The following is a 25,008-nucleotide window of genomic DNA, read 5'->3' on the forward strand; positions in this document are numbered from 1 at the left end:
TTACCCAAAACAGCAAGAAACATTTTATAGTACAATCCCCACCTAATCATGGTTTATTTCTTGTGTTAAAAAAAAAACATCTCACACTTTCTTCACCTAAGTACATAAGTAATGCCACACTGGGAAAAGACCAAGGGTCCATCGAGCCCAGCATCCTGTCCACGATAGCGGCCAATCCAGGCCAAGGGCACCTGGCAAACTTCCCAAACATACAAACATCTATATAAATAAAAGGCACCACCAATGTTCTAATGAAGTCTCACTTCCGTTTTGCATGGTGGTGTAGATATCCGGTTTCACTACTACTACTTAACATTTCTAAAGTGCTACTAGGGTTACGCGGCGCTGTACAATTTAACATAAAAGGACAGGCCCTGCTCAAAGAGCTTACAATCTAAAGGACAAGTGAGTAGTCAATTCGATAGGGGCAGTCAAATTGGGACAAGCCACATTGAGCCCGCAAATAGGTGGGAAAATGTGGGATACAAATGCAATAAAATAAAATAAATAAATATCCTGAAGGTAAGAGTTAGGTGCCGAAGGCAGCATTGAAGAGGTGGGCTTTAAGCAGAGACTTGAAGATGGGCAGGGAGGGGGCTTGACGTAAGGGCTCAGGAAGGTTGTTCCAGGCATAGGGTGAGGTGAGGCAGAATGGGCGGAGCCTGGAGTTGGCAGTGGTGGAGAAGGATACTGAAAGGAGGGATTTGTCCTGTGAACGGAGGTTTCGGGTGGGAACATAAGGGGAGATGAGGGTAGAGAGGTAGTGAGGGGCAGCAGATTGAGTACATTTGTAGGTAAGAAGGAGAAGCTTGAACTGAATGCGGTATCGGATTGGAAGCCAGTGAAGTGACCTGAGAAGAGGGGTGATATGAGTATATCGATTCTGGCGGAATATAAGATGTGCAGCAGAGTTCTGAACAGATTGGAGGGGGGATAGCTGGCTAAGTGGGAGTCCGGTGAGGAGTAAGTTGCAGTAGTCAAGGCGAGAGGTAATGAGAGCGTGGACGAGAGTTTGGGTGGTGTGTTCAGAGAGGAAAGGGCGAATTTTGCTGATGTTGAAGAGGAAGAAGCGACAGGTCTTGGCTATCTGCTGGATGTGTGCCGAGAAGGAGAGGGAGGAGTCGAAGATGACTCCGAGGTTGCGGGCACATGAGACGGGGAGGATGAGGGTGTTATCAACTGAGATAGAAAGTGGATGAAGTGGAGAAGTGGGTTTTGGTGGAAAGACGATGAGGTTGCGGGCACATGAGACGGGGAGGATGAGGGTGTTATCAACTGAGATAGAAAGTGGAGGAAGAGGAGAAGTGGGTTTTGGTGGAAAGACGATGAGTTCAGTCTTGGACATGTTTAGTTTCAGGTGGCGGTTGGACATCCATGTAGCAATGTCGGTTAAGCAGGCCGATACCTTTGCCTGGGTCTCCGCGGTGATGTCTGGTGTGGAGAGATACAGCTGGGTGTCGGTTTCACGAATCACAGGCAGGAGTAAGGAGTAGGGAAACATAGCCAGCAAGCTCCGATCTGCTCCTCTCCTGCTGACTCTGCTGCCCGGGTTGCTCCCCTCCCCTCCCCCCCCCCCCCCCCCCCCGCTGTATCGTCAGGGCATGGCTGAGGATCTCAAAGCGCAAGCTCCAATCTGCTGCTCTCCTGCTGACTCTGTTGCTCGGCCTCCCCTCCCCCCACTGCTTCCTCTTAGTTGCAGTGTCAGAGAAAATGAGTGCAGGGAAGGTCAACCACTCCCTCCCTTTACATTTAAAGCAACACCAGGGACTTGCGCACACACACACACAACACCTGATGCTGATTTTGGACCGCCGCGCCACCTCTGTGTATGGAGACAGTTGCTGGCCGCACGGAGAGGGGGGAGAAGCGGCGGCGACTTGGTGAGGGCGAGGGGGACAGTGGCAGCGCAGACATCGGGGGGGGGGGGGGAGCGGTGCTAGCGCCCATTTCATTCCTCTCTGAAACGGGCCTTTCACAATAGTTCTATACATGTTATTCCCAGAATTGTGGATTTTTCCCAAGTCCATTTAGTAGCGGTTTATGACTTGTCCTTTAGGAAACTGTCTAACCCCCTTTTAAACTCTGCCAAGCTAACCACCTTCACCACGTTCTCCGGCAACGAATTCCAGAGTTTAATTACGCGTTGGGTGAAGAAACATTTTCTCCGATTTGTTTTAAATTTACTACACTGTAGTTTCATCGCATGCTCCCTAGTCCTAGTATTTTTGGAAAGCGTGAACAGACGTTTCACATCCACCTGTTCCACTCCACTCATTATTTTATATACCTCTGTCATGTGTCCCCTCAGCCGTCTCTTCTCCAAGCTAAAAAGCCCTAGCCTCCTTAGTCTTTCTTCATAGGGAAGTCGTCCCATCCCTGATATCATTTTAGCCGCCCTTCGCTGCACCTTTTCCAATTCCATTATATCTTTCTTGAGATGCGGCGACCAGAATTGAACACAATACTCAAGGTGCGGTCGCACCATGGAGCGATATAACGGCATTATAACATCCTCACACCTGTTTTCCATACCTTTCCTAATAATACCCAACATTCTATTCGCTTTCCGAGCCGCAGCAGCACACTGAGCAGAAGGTTTCAGTGTATTATCGACGACGACACCCAGATCCCTTTCTTGGTCCGTAACTCCTAACGTGGAACCTTGCATGACATAGCTATAATTCGGGTTCTTTTTTCCCACGTGTATCACCTTGCACTTGCTCACATTAAACGTCATCTGCCATTTAGCCGCCCAGTCTCCCAGTCTCGTAAGGTCCTTCTGTAATTTTTCACAATCCCGTCGCGAGTTAACTACTTTGAATAACTTTGTGTCATCAGCAAATTTAATTACCTTGCTAGTTACTCCCATCTCTAAATCATTTATAAATATATTAAAAAGCAGCGGTCCTAGCACAGACCACTGAGGAACTCCATTAACTACCCTTCTCCATTGTGAATACTGCCCATTTAACCCCACTCTCTGTTTCCTATCCTTCAACCAGTTTTTAATCCACAATAGGACTTTTCCTCCTAGCCCATGACCCTCCAATTTCCTCTGTAGCCTTTCATGAGGTACCTTGTCAAACGCCTTTTGAAAATCCAGATACACAATATCAACCGGCTCCCCTTTGTCCACGTTTGTTTACTCCTTCAAAGAATTTAAGTAAATTGGTCAGGCAAGATTTCCCCCCACAAAAGCCGTGCTGACTTAGTCTCAGTAATCCATGTCCTTGGATGTGCTCTGTAATTTTGTTTTTAATAATAGCCTCTACCATTTTCCCCGGCACCGATGTCAGACTCACCGATCTATAATTTCCCGGATCTCCCCTGGAACCTTTTTAAAAAATGGGCGTTACATTGGCCACCCTCCAGTCTTCCAGTACCACGCTCGATTTTAAGGATAAATTGCATATCACTAGCAGTAGCTCCGCAAGCTCATTTTTCAGCCATCCGATGCCCTCACTGACCTAACTCCATTAAAAATTCCCAAACTAAATTTAAACCTTTTCCAGCCAGCACCATCCACCAAAACCCTGGAACAGCCCCCCACAGAGCCCCAGGAAAAAAAAACATTTAATATATCTTACCATATATTACAGTTCCATAGCACTTAGGTGGTTGTGCCGATATTCGGCTAAGATAACCACGTAACTAGGACCGTGTAAAAAGGAATCCTATCTGGTTAGGTGCCAAATATTGCACTTAACCAGCTATGTTTTCGCTAGCTTTCTATCCCCAGAAATTCAATGCCGGTGCCTGGACATGGCCTGGCATTGAATTTCTAGGTATACAGCTGGAAGCGGTCAGCAAAATGCTGGTCACTGGCAGCTGAATATTGAGCCCCCAGTTTTATAACTGTTCATCACCTTGAGACTTTGGGCCCTTTCATGCCCTTTACTAAAGTGTGTGAAGCACCCATCTAAAATTTTGAAAAGACCTCAAGACTCACCTGTTCCGGAAAGCCTACCCAGCAGACCCAAACTAATTCATGAACAATGCATCACATCTATCTACTACTACTACTATTTAGCATTTCTATAGCGCTACAAGGCGTACGCAGCGCTGCACAAACATAGAAGAAAGACAGTCCCTGCTCAAAGAGCTTAAAGAACTAAGAAATGAACAATACCCTTTCCGCATAATCCTATTACTTCACACGAATTTTACCACTCCAGTTATAATTAAGTGTACTTCTACCCTTATCCTACTCTGTATTGCTCATTGGAAGCTGTAGTCCCACCCCTAGAGACTTATCAGCCTCATTGGGATTACTTCTCTCTATATGCTACTATATATTCGTCCCAGAGTTGTATTCTCTTTTCCGGAACCTTATCAGCTTCCTTGCACCTACTGTCACTCTATTTTCCACTCTGTATATATTCCCGGAGTTGGTACTCTCCTCTCCGGAACCTGTAAGCCACATTGGCCTACTGCTATGCGGGAAAATGTGGGATACAAATGTAATAAATTAATTAATTAATCAGTCGGTAAGAAACACGCGAACTAATTCAATGGCACTAAAGGAAGAACACTGCCGCCGCCACCACCACCACCACCACCATAACCTTGGTAAACTTTCTTGGAGCCATGGCGAGACCAAAGGGCAAAGCCCTGATCTGGACGTGACGGTTCATCACCTCAAAATGTAGAAACCTCTCATGTGGCGGGTATATGAATGTACGCCTCCTTGAGACTGAGGGCGGTGAGAAATTCTCCCACTTGAACCAAGGCTGTGACTGCTCTTAGTGTCTCCATGTGAAAGCGGGGCACTCAGAGGCAGTTTAAACATCTCAAAGGTTTAAACTGCCTCTGAGTGTCCCGCTTTCGGACGAAAGATGCCTTCCTTCTTTGGGATAATGGAGTATCTGCCTTGCCCCTGTTCGGCATGGGAAACTGGAACAATGGCCCGGAGCACCAGCAAGGAATCTACAGTGGTCTGAACCTCGATCGCCTTTGTTCCCTTTTGATAAAGAGACAAGAAGAAGAGAGGAGCAACCAAGCAGAACTCCAAATTGTAACTTTCTGCAAGAATATCCAGAACCCACTGGTCTGACACGATTTTGGCCCACTTCCCAAAACTCCTAAAGACATCTTCCCACCGGAGGAAAAGAAGAGTGGACTAGCCTCACATCATCGCAAAGCTCTGGAGGCATTGGGGACTCTAGCTGACTGAGAGGAACTACCCATCTGCACAAAAGACTGGCATGCCTGACAGTGGGACTTCTGATCACATTGCTGATGAAAAGGCCGGAAGCATCTTCTGTCTCAAAACGGTGAGATCCTTGAAGACGGGCAACCAGAGATTTTCAGCTCATCCTCTGGCAACCGCTGTGGCTTAGTTTCACCCCAGTTCTTTCACCAAGTTACTGAGAACTTATCCAAATAGCCAGTTGCCCCAAAAGGGCAGTTTAACTAGATGTGACTTTGACACTGAAACCACTGCCCAATGCCGTAACCAGAGTTGCCAATGTGCCATGACAACCAGACATATACTGTGGGCCTTAACATGTCATATTGACCCCAAGTAAGCCAACCCCACTTCTGCTGGATGTTGTGGGGCCCGTCTTATGTTGATACTGCTGATGCCACTTCAGGCATCCTCTTGCCATGAACCAGCTGCACACTGTCACTTGAAGGCCCAAAGAGGCCACTTCAAAGGCTTGGTTCAGCAAGCCTTCTAACTTCCTATCCTGTAGGTCTTTTACGACAACATCCTCTACAACTGGCAAAGTGGTCTTCTTAGTCATCGCCGTAACCAGGGAGTCAACCCTGGGAAGCTGCAATTTATCTTTCTCCTCAGGAACTAATGGGTAGAGGGGAGCCATGGCTCTTCCCACTTTGAGTCCCGCATCCAGTGAGACTCGTTCTATTGTAATCGGTTCCTGAATGTCTGGATGCATCGGAAAGGTCTTAGAAGGATCTCAAAGCCCCCCTCATGATTGACAAAGATGGAACGCCTGACGCTGAAGCAGAAGGCTCCTCAATGAAAAGCACTGCCAATGCCTCAAAAATAATAGTACTGAGCTCCTTTTTATGAAAACCTCCGTACTTTCAGATCAACCCCCTCCTCAAGAGGGAGCATTCCCCTCCTCTAAGGGCTCCTTCAATGATGGTTCTTCTGAATAGATCGATGCCACATCAGATAAGGACGAAGAAGCAGAAACAGCTTTATCTGCCCGCTCCTGGAGGTCTAAATGAGATCTACTACTAATCATTTCTAAGTGCTACCAGATATACACAGCGCTATACACATTATATGCAGGTACTTTTTCTGTCCCTAGCGGGCTCAAAATCTAAGTTTTTGTACCTGAGGCAATGGATGGTTAAGTGACTTGCCCAAGGTCACAAGGAGCCGCAGTGAGGCAGCAGGGAGAGAAACTGACGCACCTTCCAGCAACTGACTATCCCTGCTTCAGTAAATAGGCCTGGTGTAAGAGCTAAACTCTGAAGAAAACAAAGATCCCAAAGCAGCTGAATATCTGTCAGGCCCTGAGGGCAGTGCTCCATGCGTGATCAGCCAGAGGCTGCTCCTCACTGCCAGCTGGCCCCGACAAAATGGTACCCATTCCTGTGCTCTCCTGCATCAAACTGCGCACCGGCCTTGCCAGAGAGCCCAAAGACCCCATTCTTGTTCGGATGCTGTGCTGCCGCCAACTATTTCCTCTGCGTCCTGTGGGATTCCCAGCTTGCACACATTGGAATGCCCCTATGCCGGCCAATGGGTCCCACAGCGGGAACACCACTTAACTGCCTCCGCAGGAGTTGGTATTCATCCCAACTGTCACAAGTGAAGAACGTGTCCCAAGTGGTGAGTCAGGATCCCTCCCCTGCACCAAGTAGAACTTGAAGCCCTCCAAGTGGTTCCAAGTCAAACTTTAGTAAGAGACTTACCAATACCAGCTGCTCCCCCCAAGCTTTTTTTTTTTTTCTTAAAAGGTTGTTGTGCTAGAAAAGGCGAGCTCCATAGCAAACAGGAGAGAGGTGAAGGAAGGGAATTTGCAGGGCACCAGGGTCATTCCATGCCAAGAGGTCTAAACCTTCCCACCATCATGTCTCCAATTTTGTTCAAATTTTATCTGTTGCGCGAGTCAGGTGTTAAACGAAGTTTCCCAAAATTTGAGGTCTCTAACTGCAATAGTTGCAGATCTAGACCCCCTTTTCTGAAAGGTTGTCAGTCCATGAGCGCGCGACATTGACCAAAATGCCATTTTGGGGGTCTAATAAAATCCAAACACATTTATAAGAATGGCTACAAAATTCAAATCCTGTACAGTTTTTGATGCTAATTCCGATGAAATACATTTTAACATTATAGATGTAAAATCCAGTCAAACAACTTGACTCAAAGTGTGCATCAAAAGTGGTTGCGACTCATCGGAACATATTTGGACCAATATTCAGACCGCAACAACTTCCATGCAAACAAAGATACGGACTAGAAATTTTGAATAAGCATTATGCTTGTGCTGGACATAATACTGCCAGATTTGCAACTAACCAGCATCTATAACCGCCCTGCAGGATCTCTTCAAAGTTGGCACTGTCAGCACAAATGGTAAAATATACCAAAGTTCAAAGCCAATTATTAGAGTCTGCCTGAATCAGCTTGTGAACAGTATCATCTGAAAGAGAAAATTGTGCTCTACAACACTGATATGTTTTTGTTTTGCAGTGCCACAATTAAGTAGTCATTTACTCAGGTCAAAGTATCTTATATTTTATGTGTGCGATGTATTGCGTTGGTCCATGATGGCTGAGCCATTACTGGTTATCACATTGAAACCAGCATCCCCATCGCCATAGGGGCCACGCCCGATAGCCATGCCTGATTGTGGGTTTCTTTACTGCAGGATCCCAAGCCTGATTGTGGGTTTCTTTACTGTAGGATCCCAAGCCTGATTGTGTGTTTCTTTACTGCAGGTTCCCAAGCCTGCCTTCTTCAGTTACTTCACTGCAGGTTCCCAAGCCTGCCTTCTTCAGCGCACAATAAACGATTGGACAATCAACAAATAAAATACAAATGAATAAATAATTATATCAATACTTTTAAGCGACTATTAAGACTCAATTTCCTAGAAATGAAGAAAGATTAGCGCATCAAGCGTCCTAACATAACATACTTTGACCTGAGTAAATGGCTACTTAATGGTGGCATTGCAAAACAAAAACATATCAGTGTTGTAGAGCACAATTTTCTCTTTCAGATGATACTGTTCACAAGCTGATTCAGGCAGTCTCTTTTTTAATAATTGGCTTTGAACTTTGGTACATTTTACCATTTGCGCTGACAGTGCCAACCTTGAAGAGATCCTGCAGGAGGGCGGTTATAGATGCTGGTTAGTTGCAAATCTGGCAGTATTATGTCCAGCACAAGCATAATGCTTGTTCAAAATTTCAAGTCCGTATCTTTGTTTGCATGGAAGTTGTTGCAGTCTGAATATTGGTCCATATATGTTCCGATGAGTCGCGACCACTTTTGATGCACACTTTGAGTCAACTTGTTTGACTGGATTTTGCATCTATAATGTTAAAATGTATTTCATCAGAATTAGCATCAAAAACTGTACAAGATTCGAATTTTTTAGCCATTCTTATAAATGTGTTTGGATTTTATTAGACCCCCAAAATGGCATTTTGGTCAGTCGCGCGCTCATGGACTGACAACCTTTCAGAAAAGGGGGTCTAGATCTGCAACTATTGCAGTTAGAGACCTCAAATTTTGGGAAACTTCGTTTAACACTTGACTCACGCAACAGATAAAATTTGAACAAAATTGGAGAACATGATGGTGGGAACTTTTTTAATTTTAGACCACTTGAAATGGAATGACTCACCAGACAGGGATCTGAAGACCATCAGATATGACTCTGTAGACTCAAGACACCCACAAGCTCAACTGGGGACCAGCTGACCAAATGAACCAAGAGAAGAACCAGAGGCTGAAAGTATGTCTATCTACCTGCTGGATACAGAAAACACAGAGGAGTTTGAATGGATGCCAATAAATATGTCTCAGTTCAGTTTTCAGTTCTCTATTTCCACCTACCTCATGGTTGATGGACACAACTATGCCACAGGTTCTGGAACAGTGGGAAGCTCCATAATGGAAATGATTTTCTCATATATGACTATATATACATTCATCAGAGGTATAAAACAAAATAGTGGGAGACTACAAAAAATAGCTGTAAACCTCCATAAAAGAAAAATTAAAAACAAATTCTCTATTTAATAAAGTTTAGGACAATCATATAATACTTCAGCTCCAGCACTCTAATCTCTGGTTTCAACCTTCTGCATGCAAAAATCCCTTGTCTTTACTTATCTGTATTAAGCAGTTGGAAACTAAAAGATTTGAGTTTCCTCTATGAATGCTGGACTGGTTTAGCTAACTGTTGAATATTGCACTGGGTTACAGCAATGGCTAAGAATCAGGAAAGCCTGTTTCCATTCTCACTGTGGTACTCTGGGAAAGTCACTTAACCCTTCTTTGCTTCAGGAAGAAACCTAGATTGTGAGCCCTCCAAGGCTCAATCCAAACAAATTATCAGTACCTGTCTTCTTATATATGATTAAAAATATGGAGAAACAATTACAACCACCTCATAAATACCACCTGACAGCATCCCTTGTTTTTAGAGAAAACTGCTCCTGTTTCATTAGCACAAGATCTGGAGTGGAGAAGTCGTCTAATGGTTAGTATAGTGGCCTGAGAATCTGGGGAACTGGGTTTGATTCCCACTGCAGCTCCTTGTGACTCTGGACAAGTCACTTAACCCTCCACTGCCCCAGGTACAAAAACTTAGAATGTAAGCCCACTAGGGACAGAGCAAGTACCTACATAAAATATATGTAAATCGCTTCGGATGTACCACAGAAAGGCAGTATATCAAATCCATGACCCTTTACTTCAAAATGCAACCCTTCTACTATATGAACCATCTTCAAACTTCTTTTGAAACACAATCTCTGTTCCCTAAAGCATCTCAAATTAGATTACTGCCTCCAAAGATTAATGTAAAAGATACTATGGGAGATTATATACTGTAGCATGAAAAAAAAATGAGGTGTTGAAGGGAATTTTGTTTCTTTTGTTGAATTGCTGTTACACATATACACAGATGCACACATGCAACCAGACTAGAATTTTTTGAGAAAACTTAAGTCATCAGACAAAACTATTAAGAGCTATGGAGGGGGAAATTTATAGCAGTGAGATTTTACTTGCCCCATCACTTCCCCTCTCCCTTTCATTCTCTTCAGTCTCTGCTCCCCATTACTTTCTTCTTCTACAGCCCAGAAAACTCTGACCAACCCTAAGCCTGACTGCAAGTTCCAAAAACAGCCTAACACAAGGCACTGAATTTTAGACCCCCGAGTTATTTTTTTCTACCTTATTATTCAAACATATATATGATTTTATTTTAAACAATCAGACAATAAGATATTACTCACATTACACCAATAAGGATTCAGATTTGGGTTCCTCACATTCGAATCTTCATCCATGACGATTATATAGAGCAGGTTATGAACTCAAGCTAGCAATTTCTCTTACTCTGGTTCAACAAAATTCTTCCAAGATCTACTGAGAAGAAGTTGAAAAACAAATTATTTGGAAACCAAACCACTGTTAAATCCAAAAAATAACTTGCAATTAAAAAGTTTAGATGAAATAATCAAAAAGTACATAATTACATAAGTATTGCCATACTGAGACAGACCGAAGGTCCATCAAGCCAATCCAGGTCACAAGTACCTGGCAAGATCCCAAAAAAGTACAATACATTTTATGCTGCTTATCCTAGAAATAAGCAGTGGATTTTCCCCCAAGTCCATTTTAATAATGGTCTATGGACTTTTCCTTTAGGAAGCCATCCAAACATTTTTTTTAAACCCTGCTAAGCTAACTGCTTTTACTACATTTTCTGGCAAAATTCCAGAGTTTAATTACATGTTGTGTGAAGATTTTCTCTGATTAGTTTTAAATTTACTACTTTGTAGCTTCATCGCATGCCTAGTATTTTTGGAAAAAGTAAACAAGAGTAAACAGATCTCACTTAGGGCTTCTTTTGCAAAGTCGCACTACTGATTCCTGTGCAGCAAATGAGAGGAAGCCCATAGGAATTGAATGGGCTTTCTCTCATTTGCCGCACCAAGAACTGGCAGCGCAGCTTTGTAAAAGAGTCCTTAATTCTGCTGATTTTCAGGTCAGGCCCAAAAATAAACTCTTTTTTCCCCATAGGATAATTTTGAAAATCAGGATAAATGCAGGCAAGTGAAACTAGTAACGAAGTTAAATGACAAGAATGTCAGTATTTCAAGGTGCTCATATGTCAACTGGATCCTCAAAATGAACTGAAATATTTGGCAGAATTCCTTATGCCAAAGAAACCAGAGTGATATCTCTACCACCCTCTCTTCTTTCCTATAAGTTATTGTAGTTCCACCCCACCCTCCTCTTTCTCTTTATCTTCTGCTCTCTCCCCCCACCACCCTTACTTTATACTTCATCCCTCCTGGCAGCCACATCCAGCCTGTAATGTCAGGCAAATGAGAGCTTAGAAGCCCATGTCGCTGCACTGCGTATCTCTTGAAGAGAGAGTGCTCCAGTTTCAGCCCAAGAGGAGGAAATCGCTCTTGTGGAATGTGCCTTAAAGGGTTCAGGCGGAGGAAGGCCAGACAGCAGATATGCTGAAAAAATAGCTTCTTTGAGCCAACGAGCCAGAGTAGCTTTAGACGCTGGAGACCCTCTGCGAAGACCTGACAACAAAACAAAAAGGTGATCAGAGATCCTGAAAGCATTTGACTTGTGCAGATACTGCAACAGAGCCCTTTGCACATCTAGAAGATGCAATTGCAGAAATGGGTCTTGACAGGACAGCGCCTGGAGCTCAGACACCCGTCTCACTGATGTAATGGCCACCAAAATGACTGTCTTTAGGGTCACGTCCGTCTCCAAAACTCGCCTAACCAGCTCGAAGGGCGAACACTGAAGGGCCTTTGAAACTAACCACAGGTTCCAGGCCAGACATGGAGCCCGCATGGGAGGACGGAGCCAAAGCACCCCTCTAAGAAACCGTGCCACCTCCGGATAAGCAGCCAGGGAGAGGCCAGCCACCTTCCCCCAAAACATGCTAAGGCTGCAACTTGAACACGCAGGGAATTATAGGCCAAGCCTTTTTGTAAACCATCCTGCAAAAAGTCAAGTATCAGCGAGACAGAAGCCCGCATGGGTGTAATCGCTTTAGCAGCACACCAAGCCTCAAACTGGTGCCAAATCCGAGCATAGGCAACGGAAGTGGAACGCTTGCAGGCCTGAAGGAGAGTGGAGATGACCTTGTTGGAATAGCCCTTGTCTCTCAATTGCGCCCTCTCAATAGCCATGCCGTAAGACCAAAGCGGCAGGAGTCCTCCTTGGTTACTAGTCCCTGTGACAACAGATTCGGTACCAGAGGCAAAGGAAGGGGAGCCTCTACCAGCATCCGCCGGAGGTCCGCATACCACGGCCTCCTGGGCCAATCGGGGGCAATGAGAACCACCTCTCCTTGATGTAGCCGAATCCGCAGGAGTACTCGCCCTATCAAGGGCCAAGGAGGGAACACATACAGGAGGCCCTGAGGCCAGGGTTGAGCCAAGGCATCCAACCCCGCCAAGCAATCCATCTGCTGTAAAAGCACAGGACTTTGGCATTTGCGCTTGAGGCCATAAGATCTGCTTCGGGCGACCCCCACTTGGCACAAATCTGAAGAAACACGTCGTCTGCCAGTTCCCACTCTGCTGGGTCGATTTGATACCTGCTTAGATAATCGGCTTGCACGTTGCTCTGACCTGCAATGTGAGCTGCTGACAGAAACTGCAGATGTAGCTCAGCCCAGTGGCAAATCTGCGCGGCCTGCACGGCCAGTGCTCTGCACTGAGTGCCGCCTTGTCGATTTATTTAGGCCACTGCTGTCGTGTTGTCCGACAGAACTCTGACAGCCAATCCTTCCAGGGTCGAGTGAAAGGCCAGAAGAGCCTGGAAAATCGCTTTCAACTCCAAGCGATTGATGGACCACTCCGACTCTTCGGGTGTCCAGAGACCCTGGGCATGCTTTCCCCGGCAATGTGCACCCCAGCCCTTCAGGCTGGCACCTGTTACCACAAGGCACCAATCGGGGAGCGCTAGCGGCATTCCTTGCCGCAGCATGCTGTCTGAGAGCCACCACTACATACTGAGCCGGGCCGCAGGGAGCCACGTGAGTCTGCACTGATAATCCTGAGAAATTGGAGACCATCGTTGAAGCAGGGAGCACTGCAGAGGTCTCAGGTGCACTCTCGCCCAGGGCACCACTTCCAAGGTGGCCGTCATCGACCCTAACAGCTGGACAATGTCCCAAGCTCGCGGGCGAGGCATCCTCAGGAGCAGACGGACCTGGTTCTGAAGCTTGCACCGCCTTTGCTCGGGTAGGAACACATACCCCGAGGCTGTGTCGAACCAGATCCCCAAATATTCTAGAGATTGAGAGGAGGTCAGATGGCTTTTGGCCAAATTGACGACCCAGCCCAGAAATTGAAGTACTGAGACCACTCTGGCTGTTATCTGATGACTCTCCACTGCCGAATCCGCTCTGATGAGCCAGTCATCTAGGTACGGGTGAACCCGGATATCCTCTCACCTGAGAAAAGCAGCTACTACCACCATAACCTTTGAAAAGGTTCGGGGAGCTGTGGCATGTTTTCCCATCACCGCAAATCTCAGAAATCTCTTGTGCGGGGGCCAAATAGGAATGTGCAAGTAAGCTTCTTTCAGGTCCAGAGACGTGAGAAACTCTCCTGGCTGTACCGCCGCAATGACGGAGTGCAGGGTTTCCATGTGAAAATGCCGCACTCTCAGGGACTTGTTGACTTCTTTTAAGTCTAGGATGGGCCGAAAAGACCCTCCTTTCGCGGCACCACAAAGTACATGGAGTAACGGCCAGAGCCGTGTTCGGTGGGAGGCACCGGGGACACCGCCCCTATGTGAATCAAGCCTTGCAAGGACTCCTCTACTGCCGCCCTTTTGGCGGCCGAACCACATCGGGACTCCACAAACACGTCTCTCACCGGGGCATTGAATTCTATTCTGTAGCCATCTCTGATCAGGTCCAAAACCCACTGATCTGAGGAAATCTTGGCCCACTCCTCGGCAAAGAGGGAAAGTAGTCCTCCTATAACAGGTAGCGAGGAGGGGCCAGCGCACCATCATTGAGAGGGTCGCCCTTGAACTCCAGGTCTTGAGCCAGCTGCTGCGGAACATTTGTCCAAGCAAAAGGAGCTCCTCTGCTGAAAACGGGCACGAGACGTGAACCCAGCAGAATGCCCCGGGCGGTACCTTCGAGCTTCTCTGAAGCGAGGTCTGTAAAAGGAGGGAACCGCCTGACCCTTGGAGGAAGGCCGCAGCCTGTCTTCGGGTAAGCGCCGGGGTTTAGCATCCCCCAGGCCTTTAACAATGTTCTCAAGCTCCTCACCAAATAGAAGAAGGCCTCGAAAGGGCAACTTCACCAACCTTTGCTTAGAGGCCATGTCAGCCGCCCAATGCCGTAGCCACAACAGGCGGCGAGCCGCCACCGCTACAGCCATCTGTTTAGCCGAAGCGCTGACCAGATCATAAAGGGCGTCAGCCAAGTAAGACAACTCCATCCGCGGTGCCACCTCCGCAAGGGGCTCCGCTCCATCTCCAGGCTGTTCCACTGCCTGTTGTAACCAAGCAAGGCAGGCTCGGGCAGCGTAACTGCTGCATGCACACGCCCGTAAGGATAGGCCTGAAATCTCAAAGGACCGTTTTATAGCTGATTCAAGGCGTCGGTCCTGCATGTCCTTCAGGGCAACTGCTCCTTCAACTGGGAGGGTAGTTCTCTTTGTCACAGCCGTGACTAGGGCATCCACTTTAGGCACAGCTAGGTGCGCAAAATGCTCCTCACTTAGAGAGTATAATTGCCCCATAGCCCTGGCAACTTTCAAAGGCCCCTCGGGGTCAGCCCATTGAGCCGAAATAAGCTCTTGGATGGAGTCATGCAAAGGAAAGGCTCGAGCAGGCTTCTTAGTACTTGTCATCCTCGGATTAGCAGAGGAGAGCTCAGCACTCGCAGGATCATCAATAGAGAGGGCCTGCAGTGCATTAGAAATTAGCACTGGCAGCTTATCGCGATGGAAAATCCTCACCGCGGAAGGATCATCTGGATCCAGTGGCAATTCTGCACCTTCCTCTGGCTCTCCAGACCACGAGGGCCTGCCAGACCCCTCAGACTCCTCACATCCCAACCATGGAGGGGGGGGGGGGGGGGGGGGGGGAACGGGGGTGTGCCACTCTCTGAAGGGGAATCCACCCTTCTGCGCTTGTACTGCAGCCATCTGTCGGGGGAAAACGCACCTGATGGCAATTCAAGGCCAGGCTCCACTGGAGGGGACACAGGCAGCCGGCACTAAGACCCCTGCAGGAGAGCTCTTTTTAACATAAGTGCTTTATGCAGCAGCAAAACAAACTCAGGGGAGAACGGCTCATCCTGGCCTCCTGGTTCCAGTCCGGGGGAAATGGCTCTCATATTAGCCTCCATACGAGGCTCCCCTCCAGGCTCAAACCCCTCCGCCTCAGTGGGGGTCATGCCATGCTGTTCCAAAATGGCGCTCGCTGCCAGCTCCACGGAGCAGGAAGAAACCTCGCTCGCCATGCTCGGGCCGGCTCTGACGTCAGAAGAGCATGATTTACAGAGCCCAGCTGCTGATCTGCGCTTGCCACAACGGAAAACGCTTAACAACCTCTGCAGCCATCGCCGAAAACGGCAGGAAATTAAAAATAGCGGATTCGCGCCAAAATCGTCCCGAACGCAGGCCCTCCCCAGAGGAGCTACAAAATGCTCTTACCTCTTCGGATCGAGTCCACAGAGCTCCGATCCGCAGCGCAAACAGAAGAAAACCTCTTTTCTGAGATCGCAGCGACTTTTTGTTTTTTTGTTAACGCTGTGAGGAAAGTTAGAGACAACAGCGCAAGAGGCAAATTTCTTTCCACTCCGGAGGATCAGTAGCGTGGGAAAGGCAGTGAAAGGGTGAACCTATGTGCCTGCATCCACAGCGTGGGCAAAGAGAGGGACAGGGCTTACCTATGTGTCTACATCCACATCGGGGGCTGGGTAAGGCAGGGAAAGGGCGAACCTAAGTGCCTTTAAACTGGGCACCACCAGCCTCAACACCCCTGCTACAACTGGCAACAGCACAGGAGCCACCCCCGGCAGATTTTCTGAAGGAGCTGAATAAGCTGCGACCACCCTGCTGGGGAGATAGAGAATACTGAAGAGGCAGATGGAGCTAGCTGGCCATGAGGCACTATGGTTTTTCAGTGCTCTCTATCTCCCCCTGCTGGTTGAAGGACACAACCCACTCGAAATGGATTCATCTGCTTGATGACAAGGAAATAAAGCTCTTTTAACCGCCCGATTCACCAATTTCTCAGGGGGTAGCCTCGCTGTATGAATTTCTGATTCAATAACGCCGATTTATTTTTAAAGTCATCATAAGAACATATCTGTTGATAACACAAACAACTGAGCAAAAAGAATATTATCCTTCATATGTGGAGGGTGCATACTACAGAAGTGCAATACAGAGTTCCTGTTTGTAGGTTTAGAAAATACTGTAGTAAACAGATCATCTAATCCTTTTATTACTAATACATCCAAAAAAGCAATTTCAGTTGGGTCGAAAGAAACTTCAAATTTAATAGTAGCATGGCAAGCATTTAAATAGTTAAACTGTTATAACATGTCTATTGAACTTGTCCAAATGGAAAAAATGTCACCCGTATATTAAAACCCAACCATGAATATACTAAGAATAATAGATCCATTTTTCCTCAAACGCTGCCATAAAAAGGTTTGCCGCTGTGGGGACATATGACGCCCCCCCCATAGCAATACCACATGTCTGTTGGTAGAACTATCAAAAAGAAAAAAAATTAGAACCCATAGCTATTTTACTTAATTGTAGCAAAAATTCAGATGGAATCAATTGTGGACAAAACTGTGCTTCTGCAGCATTAAACAGTATTTCCAATGCCTTTTCCTGAGGTATACTGGTATATAAAGAGCAAACAACAAACGTTACTAACAAACATTCAGTTGTTAACAGTGCCTCCATACGACTAAGCCACAATAAAGTGCACTAAATGACCACTGGAGGAACAAAGGAATGATCCCCCCCCCTTACTCTCCCAACGGTTACTGACCTCTTCCCACCCCCAAAGATGTGAAAGAAACAGTACATACCAGCCTCTATGACTGCCTCAGATGTTATGGCCAGTCCTACTAGAGCAGCAAGCAGGTCCCTGGAGTAGCCTAGCTAGGGTTACCATACGTCCAGATTTACCCGGACATGTCCTCTTTTTGAGGACATGTCCAGGCGGATTTGGCCAGCTTGCCCGTTTGTCCGGATTTCTGGACAAAGGGGCTGGCTAGCAGGCGCGGGACTCCTCTCCTCTACTCTACTATCCCTGGTGGTCTAGAGGTACCTCTTCGTCTCGGCATTTCAAAATGGCCACCGAGAGTTGAAGCAGCCTCGCGAGACTTCAACTGGCGGCCATTTTGAAACGCCGAGAGCCGGACTCACAGGATGCAGGGCAGCTGGCAGCAGCGCTCCGGGCAGGAAAGAGGGGGCTCTTTTCTGCCCCGAAGAGGTACCTCTAGACCACCAGGGATAGTAGAGTAAGGGGAGGGGAGGTGACGGTGGGGAGTGGAGATGACGGGGGAGGGAAGGTGATGGGGAAGGAGAGGGTGACCGGGGGAGGGGAATATGTGTCAGGAGCGGGGCGAGTGTGCGTGAAAGGGGGGGCAGGGAGAACGTGAAAGGGGCGGGGCAAGTGTCCTCTTTTTATGAGGACAAAAAATGGTAACCCTAAGCCTAGCGGTCGATGCAGTGCACTGCGAAAAAGGGGACCGAGGCCCATAATCTACTCTGTTACACGTGATGGTATAGCATGATATGAATTCTATACTCTAGATTGTCCCAGAACTTAGAACTTAATGTGTAGCATGATATGAGTTTGTCAGAGTTATTGATTTTGCTGGTATAAGATACAAATATATATAGTTACAAAGATTTCATGGAGCAGTATCAGAAAAACTGGTCTGACTTTCACCCTCCCTCTGAAGACCAGTGATAACATAACAAAAGCTAGCCGAGTGGATACTTAAAACGTCAATCACCACATCTCCAAAGAACAAAAGCCTGAATATTGACAGCAATCAAAAGGATTGCATGAAACTCACAATGACTCAGGGCCAGATGCACTAAACCTTAACGACCCTCTAACAACCCTTTAACGAAGGAAATTCCTAACCGTTGCATGCATTAAAGGCCTTTTTCCAGTAATATTAGAACCTTGCTTGCGTCCCTGGAGACAGTGGAGCCACAGAAAAGGCCTTCTCTGCTGGTCAGTTTTGACGCAGAGAAGGCCTTTGATCGAGTAGTATGGGACTTTATGTTTGCGGTTATGGCTAAGGTGGGGATAGATTTGGCCTTCAGGGATGCGGTGGGAGCGCTTCATTCGAATCTGCAGGCATATGTTTGGCTGAATGGGGAGCAATAAGCACTGTTCCCGATTAGGCGAGGCACACGACAGGGTTGTCCCCTGTCCCCATTACTGTTTGTCCTTGCTTTAGACCCGTTGATTAGAGAAATAACTACCCACCCCGAAGTGAAGGGAGTAGATTGGGGGCCGTGCACATTCAAAGTATCTGCATTTGCAGATGATATCTTGGTGCACATTACACAGCCTAAAAGCTCTTTAGAGGCATTGTTGGAACTTTTCCAGGAGTATGGAGACTTTGCGGGATTTAAGATAAATTATTCTAAATCTCAGGCGCTAATGGGAAGTGCTGAGGTACGCGGGATGTGGGGGTGCATTCCAATTAAAATGGGCCTCTGAATCGCTTCAATATCTGAGAGTGCGAATATCTATGCAGACCTCTGCATTACATTGTCTCAATATCACTTGCTTGTTGGAGGCCATGAAGGGAAGGTTGGGACGATGGAAGGCACTTCCTTTAACAATGCACGGGAGGATACAATTATTCCGGATGGTGGAGTTTCCCCGGCGGCTCTATACCTTTCAAGTACTCCCTTTGAGGTTAAAGAGTAAGGACCTACGAAAGATTTATGCATGTGTGCGCAGATTGGTATGGAGAGATGCAAAACCTAAACTCCCACTGCACTTATTGATGGGTCCGTGGGCTACAGGGGGGATGGGGTTGCCAGATTTTCGTCATTATAATCAAGCTTGCTTGCTGAGATACCTGGGAGATTGGTTATTGGATAGAGAAGATTACACTCACAGGGGGATTGAACATGAATACTTCAAACCTTATCATTTATACTATTTGTTACAGTGCCCAAGGGGAGCAGTCCCGGCCTGCATGGGAAGTAGTGTATTGCTTGAGCCACTTAAGGGTATTTAGAGGGATTTAGTTCGACACTGGGGAGTAGCAGCAGACACCACAGACCTGCTACCATTACAGGGCGATCCTCAATTCACACCAGGGTCTGAATCAAAAGTGTTCAAGAGGTGGGCGGAGCTGGGGATTACACGGTTAGAGCATGTTCTTGGTTCTAGGGGACAGCTGCTGAGCTTGGGGGCTTTGGGGGTGGGTATAGACACTAGTCACACCTTTGCATATGGTCAATTGGCTCACTATGTCCATTCTTTATATCAGAATAAACTGGGAGCAGGGCATGGACGGAGGATCAGGGAATTCTTTGAATCAATTCCTGGAGAGCGGTTGTCGGTCCCGGGCCTGCAGAAGGCCCTTTGGGAGATAGGGGTGGGGAAAGATGTGGGGCATATTTGCTGGAGGTGGAATCATGTTTTACAACAGCCCAACCAGCAAATCGATCTTAGGAAATTGGCAGCCCGCATACCCTCATTAACGGGAAATGCCACACTACGGGAATGTCAATATAGAATTTTATATAGGGCGTACATGTCCAAGCCCCAGGTGTTTAAAATTGGAGGAGTTCCAGACCCGCTATGTTCTAAGTGTAGGCAGGGGGAGTGGACGTTCTTCCACTCCCTTTGGGAATGTTATAAGAACAAATCCTTTTGGATACAAATAGCTCACTACTTAGAACAGGTGGTAAAACACAAGATACAGTTTTTCTCCCCTGGCGATATTGCTAGACAATTATGAAAGCTTGAAACTGACACACAAAGGGGCTCAGCAGTTTGTTCGTAAGGCTAATATAATTGCGAAGAAGCTTATTATGAATAATTGGATGAAGGCTGAACCGCCAGACTACTGGCATTGGAGAAACAAGCTGTATGAGTTGCTGCTGCAGGAGCGTAGGGTGGTGGGGTCCTCCACAAATAGAAGAAAGGCATTTCTGGAGATATGGGACGGTTATATCCAATCGCTATCTCCGAGGGCGCGCAGTTTTGTATTAAACAGATTGTGAAGGATTTCTAGGGATTTTTTTTGGGGGGGGAGGGAGGGTGGCGGATTTTGGGTGGGAGGGTGGAGGGAGGGGAGGAAAAAGAGGAAATGTTTTGTATAAAACTTTGCTGAAATTATAAGGTGCATTGTTACATTTGAAATTGTTTCAAGTTCTATCTGGTTGTTTTGAACCAGAATGTTGTACCTGTTTGATTAATAAAAGAAGATTTAAAGTAAAGGCCTTTTTCCGATGAAGCAAGCAGCTAACGAAAACGGAATACAAAAGAGTAACTACCATTGTAATGTGGACGATTCGGGATGCACTAACAATACCAACGATTACACTGAATCATTTACCGCGACATATTAAATGTATGGTCAGAGCAGTTGTAAAGGCCTGAGCTGTCATCTCCCCGCTTCCCCCTGCACCTTAAAATTCCAAGCTGGCATGTTTAAAAACAAAAGTCAGATAAACAACACCTCCCTGCTTCTCTGCTCTCCTCTCCTCTGAAGCCAATTTCCCGGTTCTGAAAACAACTTTAAGCTGCTCAGGTCAGGTCCCCCTCCCTTCCTCTGTTTCCCCCAGCCGGGGGGCGGGCCCAGGTCTCTCTGCTGAGCTAAAGGGAATCACAGTGAAAGAGGTCTTTTGTTAGAAAGGGGGGTTTATGAAGGACGTCCTTTTGGAGTCTGAGGACCTCTTCAACTGCACTCTCCTGCTAGGATCACAGAGCTAAATGCTCGCATGTCCCGATCCCCCCCCCCCCTCGCACGCCCCCATCTGACGTAAGCAACCTACGCAGGTTTAATACGTTTGTGTTGAAGTTTGTGGCTCTGCGCACGTTTTAGGAGACGATTGCCGACGGGGATTACGAATCTGTAATGCATTGTACTTTACAATACCGCACCGAACACGTGTGACTTGTTTTTTTGGTGCATTCTTCGTTTTTTCAAATTCGGTAAGTACTTTTACGTTTTAGATTTTTTTACGTTTGGTTGATGCATCTGGGCCTCAGACTGAAAAGCCCATCCACCTACCTAATCTAACAAAAGAAAGCCCATCTATGCCAGACAATTACTCTTTTAATCCTGTCAGATACCTTCTGGATGTATATCACAGCAGATAACCAGATAGGAACTCTTATGATGTCATTAAACATGTGACCAGTTACCATGCTCCATCTCAAAACTAGATGGAACTAGTTTTCAGCTATCCCTAAGTTTTCATTGGATCAAATACACCCCACCTGACTTCAGCCTAATATCCAACAATAAATTATAAAAACCCTAGAACATTCTCTGCCTCTCTCTGCTCCACTCTGCTTCTTCCTGATCTGCACTCTCTGGACCTTCACTGAACCCCTGGGCCTTGGTGAACTTCACACACATCCAAAATAAGACTTTCTTCAGGCTCCAGCAACAACTCTGCAACAAAATTACTTCTTTTCCAGAAACGACCTCCTTCACCACTCCAACCAGCAGCCTCCATCAAAGTGAGTTACTATTAATCCAGCCTACCTGGTCTTTATGTTCTGAGCACAAGTCCTTAAACATTACAGTGCAGGTTAATGCAATTCCACAAATATATCCCTTCATTCCACCTTTTCCTTTTTTACATCTTATTATTTTTACAGTGGAAAGTACCAGCCCACCAAAAACCAACTGTACCCACATACAGGTTGCACCTGCAACCATAAAGGCTATTAATAGTGGTATATAAAGTTTTTGGTGGGTTTTGGAGGGCTCCCCATAAAACAAAAGGGGGTAAGGGTGAGAAGTGTACCTGGGACATTTTATGTGAAGTCCACTGCAGTGCCCCACTGCTCTGCTGGGATATCTGTATGGCCAATCTACTAAGAATGCTGGCTCCTCCTACATCCCAATGGCTTAATTTTGTGAGTTTTTCACTTGAATTTTTTTTCCTTCAAAAATGGTCCAAAAATATAAACACACTGAGTACAGCAATGGCTAGAAAAAGGTCATTTTCAAAACAAAGATAAATGTTTTTCATTTTCGAAAATCATATTCACCACTTGGAGACACTTTGAACAAAACATCCAAAGTTGGATTTAAACATCATATCAAAAATGTCCCTCCACGTGTTTCAGACATTTGAATGACAATCACAGGGCTCAACAAATACTGGTGCCAATTTTGAGGCACCATTACAACCTGGAATTCTTTTTCTGTTATTGTCCTCTATCGCTGCTGGATAAAACAGTATTCTATACTCCTCAAATTTTGGCTCTGTAAGTTTGAGCTGCACAGTGCAGGAACTTCTGCCTTGTGATTTCAAGTCCGAAGCTGAATCGCACAGTGGATTATGAAGGACAATACTGTTTCCCAATAGTGACAAAAAGAGCTGCAGAGAGCAAGCTGAAGGGAGAACAGGTGACAAGGAAGTTTGGGAAGTGCACCAAGCTCATTATTTGCCCAAGTGTGACAACTGGATGGTTTACCTGGCCTACAAGTGGACAAGAGAGTGATATGATAAAAATAAAATGAAGGTATATTAGAGAAAAACTGGGTGAAAATGAAAGGAAAAATATAAGAGAGCAAGAGAATGAGATCGAAGAATGCAGGAAGAGAGCAAGAGACTAGCTGAAAACTAGGGTTCAATTCAGTTACTTATACAAAAAAACATTAAATAATGAGGTTCCATTGACAACTGCCTCTACTTAATGATCTATCACCCTGCTAGACCTTTACTTTCAATAAATAACAATTTACTGAATGTTTCATCTTTCTATACAGTGAGCTTATTAGAATTAAGGAACAGTGCCTTTCAAGTTATTGAACCACAATTCTGGAACTGTTTGCCTAATGATCTATGCAAATTAAACCATTTGTCTTTCCAAAAGAATTTAAAAGCACGCCTGTTCAGGCAAGCATTTAGTGGTATGTTTTATGTAAAATGGAATAAAGTATGAGACTCATACACTGATTGGCAAATAGCTGATAGATTTTATGTGTGTATTGTATGTTAAATGTTAATTTCATTGTTAATATTTTGTTACTTATGTATTTTTATTTTATCTGTCTAGAATTGTAGATAAAACAGAACAGAAATGATTTAAACAAATAGGGTGTGGGGGCATAGGAGTTGGAAAAATGGGGTGAAAAGGTGTGGTAATGGGGACCCAAGTCAGTTATCAACAGGGTGGTGTCACACTGCAGCTTTGGGAGGGTACAGTGCTGGCTTTGATCAGTGATGTGCAGTGGCATCTAAAAGGCCCGAGTTATTTACTTTCTTTGCCCATAGACAAAGAATTGGGGGGGGGGGGGGCAAGAAGTCTTAACAAACCAGTTTCTAAAGGAATCGCTACAGACCTCTGGAAGGATTCTCTCTCCACCCTCTCGAACTTCAGGAGCACACTAGGATGTTGGGAAAAGGAAAAAGTATTGTTTTGTTTTGTTTTTCAACCACTGGCTTCCAAGTATTTTACTAGATCTCTAAGCCAAATAATTTTAGCATGGCCATTCCTTCCTGCTCTTTTGGTCTTCCAGTTAATAAAAACCATCCGACTACACAACCTGCAGAAATTTTCGGCATCAACCGTTAGCACAAAAAGATCAGATAATGGGAGGAAAAAAGCAGAGTATCAAGTGTGCAGCTGGACAGCGCCTCCCGCCAAACCACGTGCAAAGGAGCTTAAACCAAGGATATCTTATTAAACATCCTTGGCTTAAAACGCTCTCGAGCTCAGTCTGAGGCTCCACGCAAGGTACAGTTTGACTTAACACAGCTACATTATACGCGCAACGCCCAACAACTCTCACCCTGGCACAAGCACACTTACTGTGCCAAAAATACCTAGTTACACGCATTAGTGAACCAGACTCCCCGCCCTATGGTCCGCCATCTCTTCGGTCTGCATGTCTCACTCCACTGTTAAACTAATACCTGAGGTTACCCACCAACAATCCCGCAGCTTTTCTTTTCCAGTCCGGTACCCCGACCTATATGATACAATACAAACTTCAAGTTGTCTCCTCTGAGTGAGCAGACGCCTCTCGCCGTGCCAGAAACAGGAAATTGCGTCAAAGGAGAGCGCAAGAGGATGCCGGACAACGGAGTTTGCGGGAATCCCGTGGTGGGGGTGGAGATAGTTACCAAGCAGGTTGAGGCAAGGAGGTCAGACTGGGTTGAAGAAAACCTCTTTGATAGGTAACCACCACCACGGTACCGCCTGCTCCAAGGAGGTTAGATTGAGAACAGGAGATTGTAGAAGGAAAAGAGGTTAGATTGAGAACAGGAGCCGGCATGACATAGAAAAGTTGAAGCCACTTAGCTTAATCTTTGGTTCCCCTTCTCTGCGCAGCTGTCGTTTTGTATATATTCAAAACTACTACTACTACTACTACTATTTAGCAAACAAACAAACCTGTCAGCTGCTGCATCCACGTTGTCGTTCTTTATTGTTTGTAGCTAGCATTTTTATTTAATCTCGCTTATATTTTCAAATATGCCATTCTTAGGGTTACCATTTTGTGTCCTCTGAAAAAGAGGACACATGTCACGCCCCCCTACCCCGCCCCCGCCCCGCCTCATGCCACGCCCCCTTCAGGTCCG

General features: G+C 46.1%; 1 protein-coding gene across 5 annotated transcripts in view; it reads right to left on the bottom strand.

Annotated features, from left to right (window-relative positions):
• LOC115471274 overlaps positions 1-24,510 on the bottom strand; it is a 171,053-nt gene extending 146,543 nt beyond the window's left edge. Inside the window, exons 1-2 of one of the 5 annotated variants that reach the window (XM_030205002.1) lie at positions 24,354-24,510; positions 10,456-10,585 (exon numbers count right to left, since the gene is read on the bottom strand). In XM_030205002.1, the coding sequence (XP_030060862.1) occupies positions 10,456-10,509 (54 nt within the window). In that variant the 5' untranslated portion in view covers positions 10,510-10,585; positions 24,354-24,510. Of the gene's footprint in view, positions 1-10,455; positions 10,589-24,339 lie in introns of all 5 variants that reach the window. The other 4 variants (XM_030204978.1, XM_030204984.1, XM_030204996.1 and 1 more) reach the window with 4 other exon arrangements.
• Positions 24,511-25,008: the final 498 nt, after the last annotated feature.

Source organism: Microcaecilia unicolor, chromosome 1 (assembly GCF_901765095.1).
Source record: "Microcaecilia unicolor chromosome 1, aMicUni1.1, whole genome shotgun sequence".
NCBI lineage: Eukaryota > Metazoa > Chordata > Amphibia > Gymnophiona > Siphonopidae > Microcaecilia > Microcaecilia unicolor.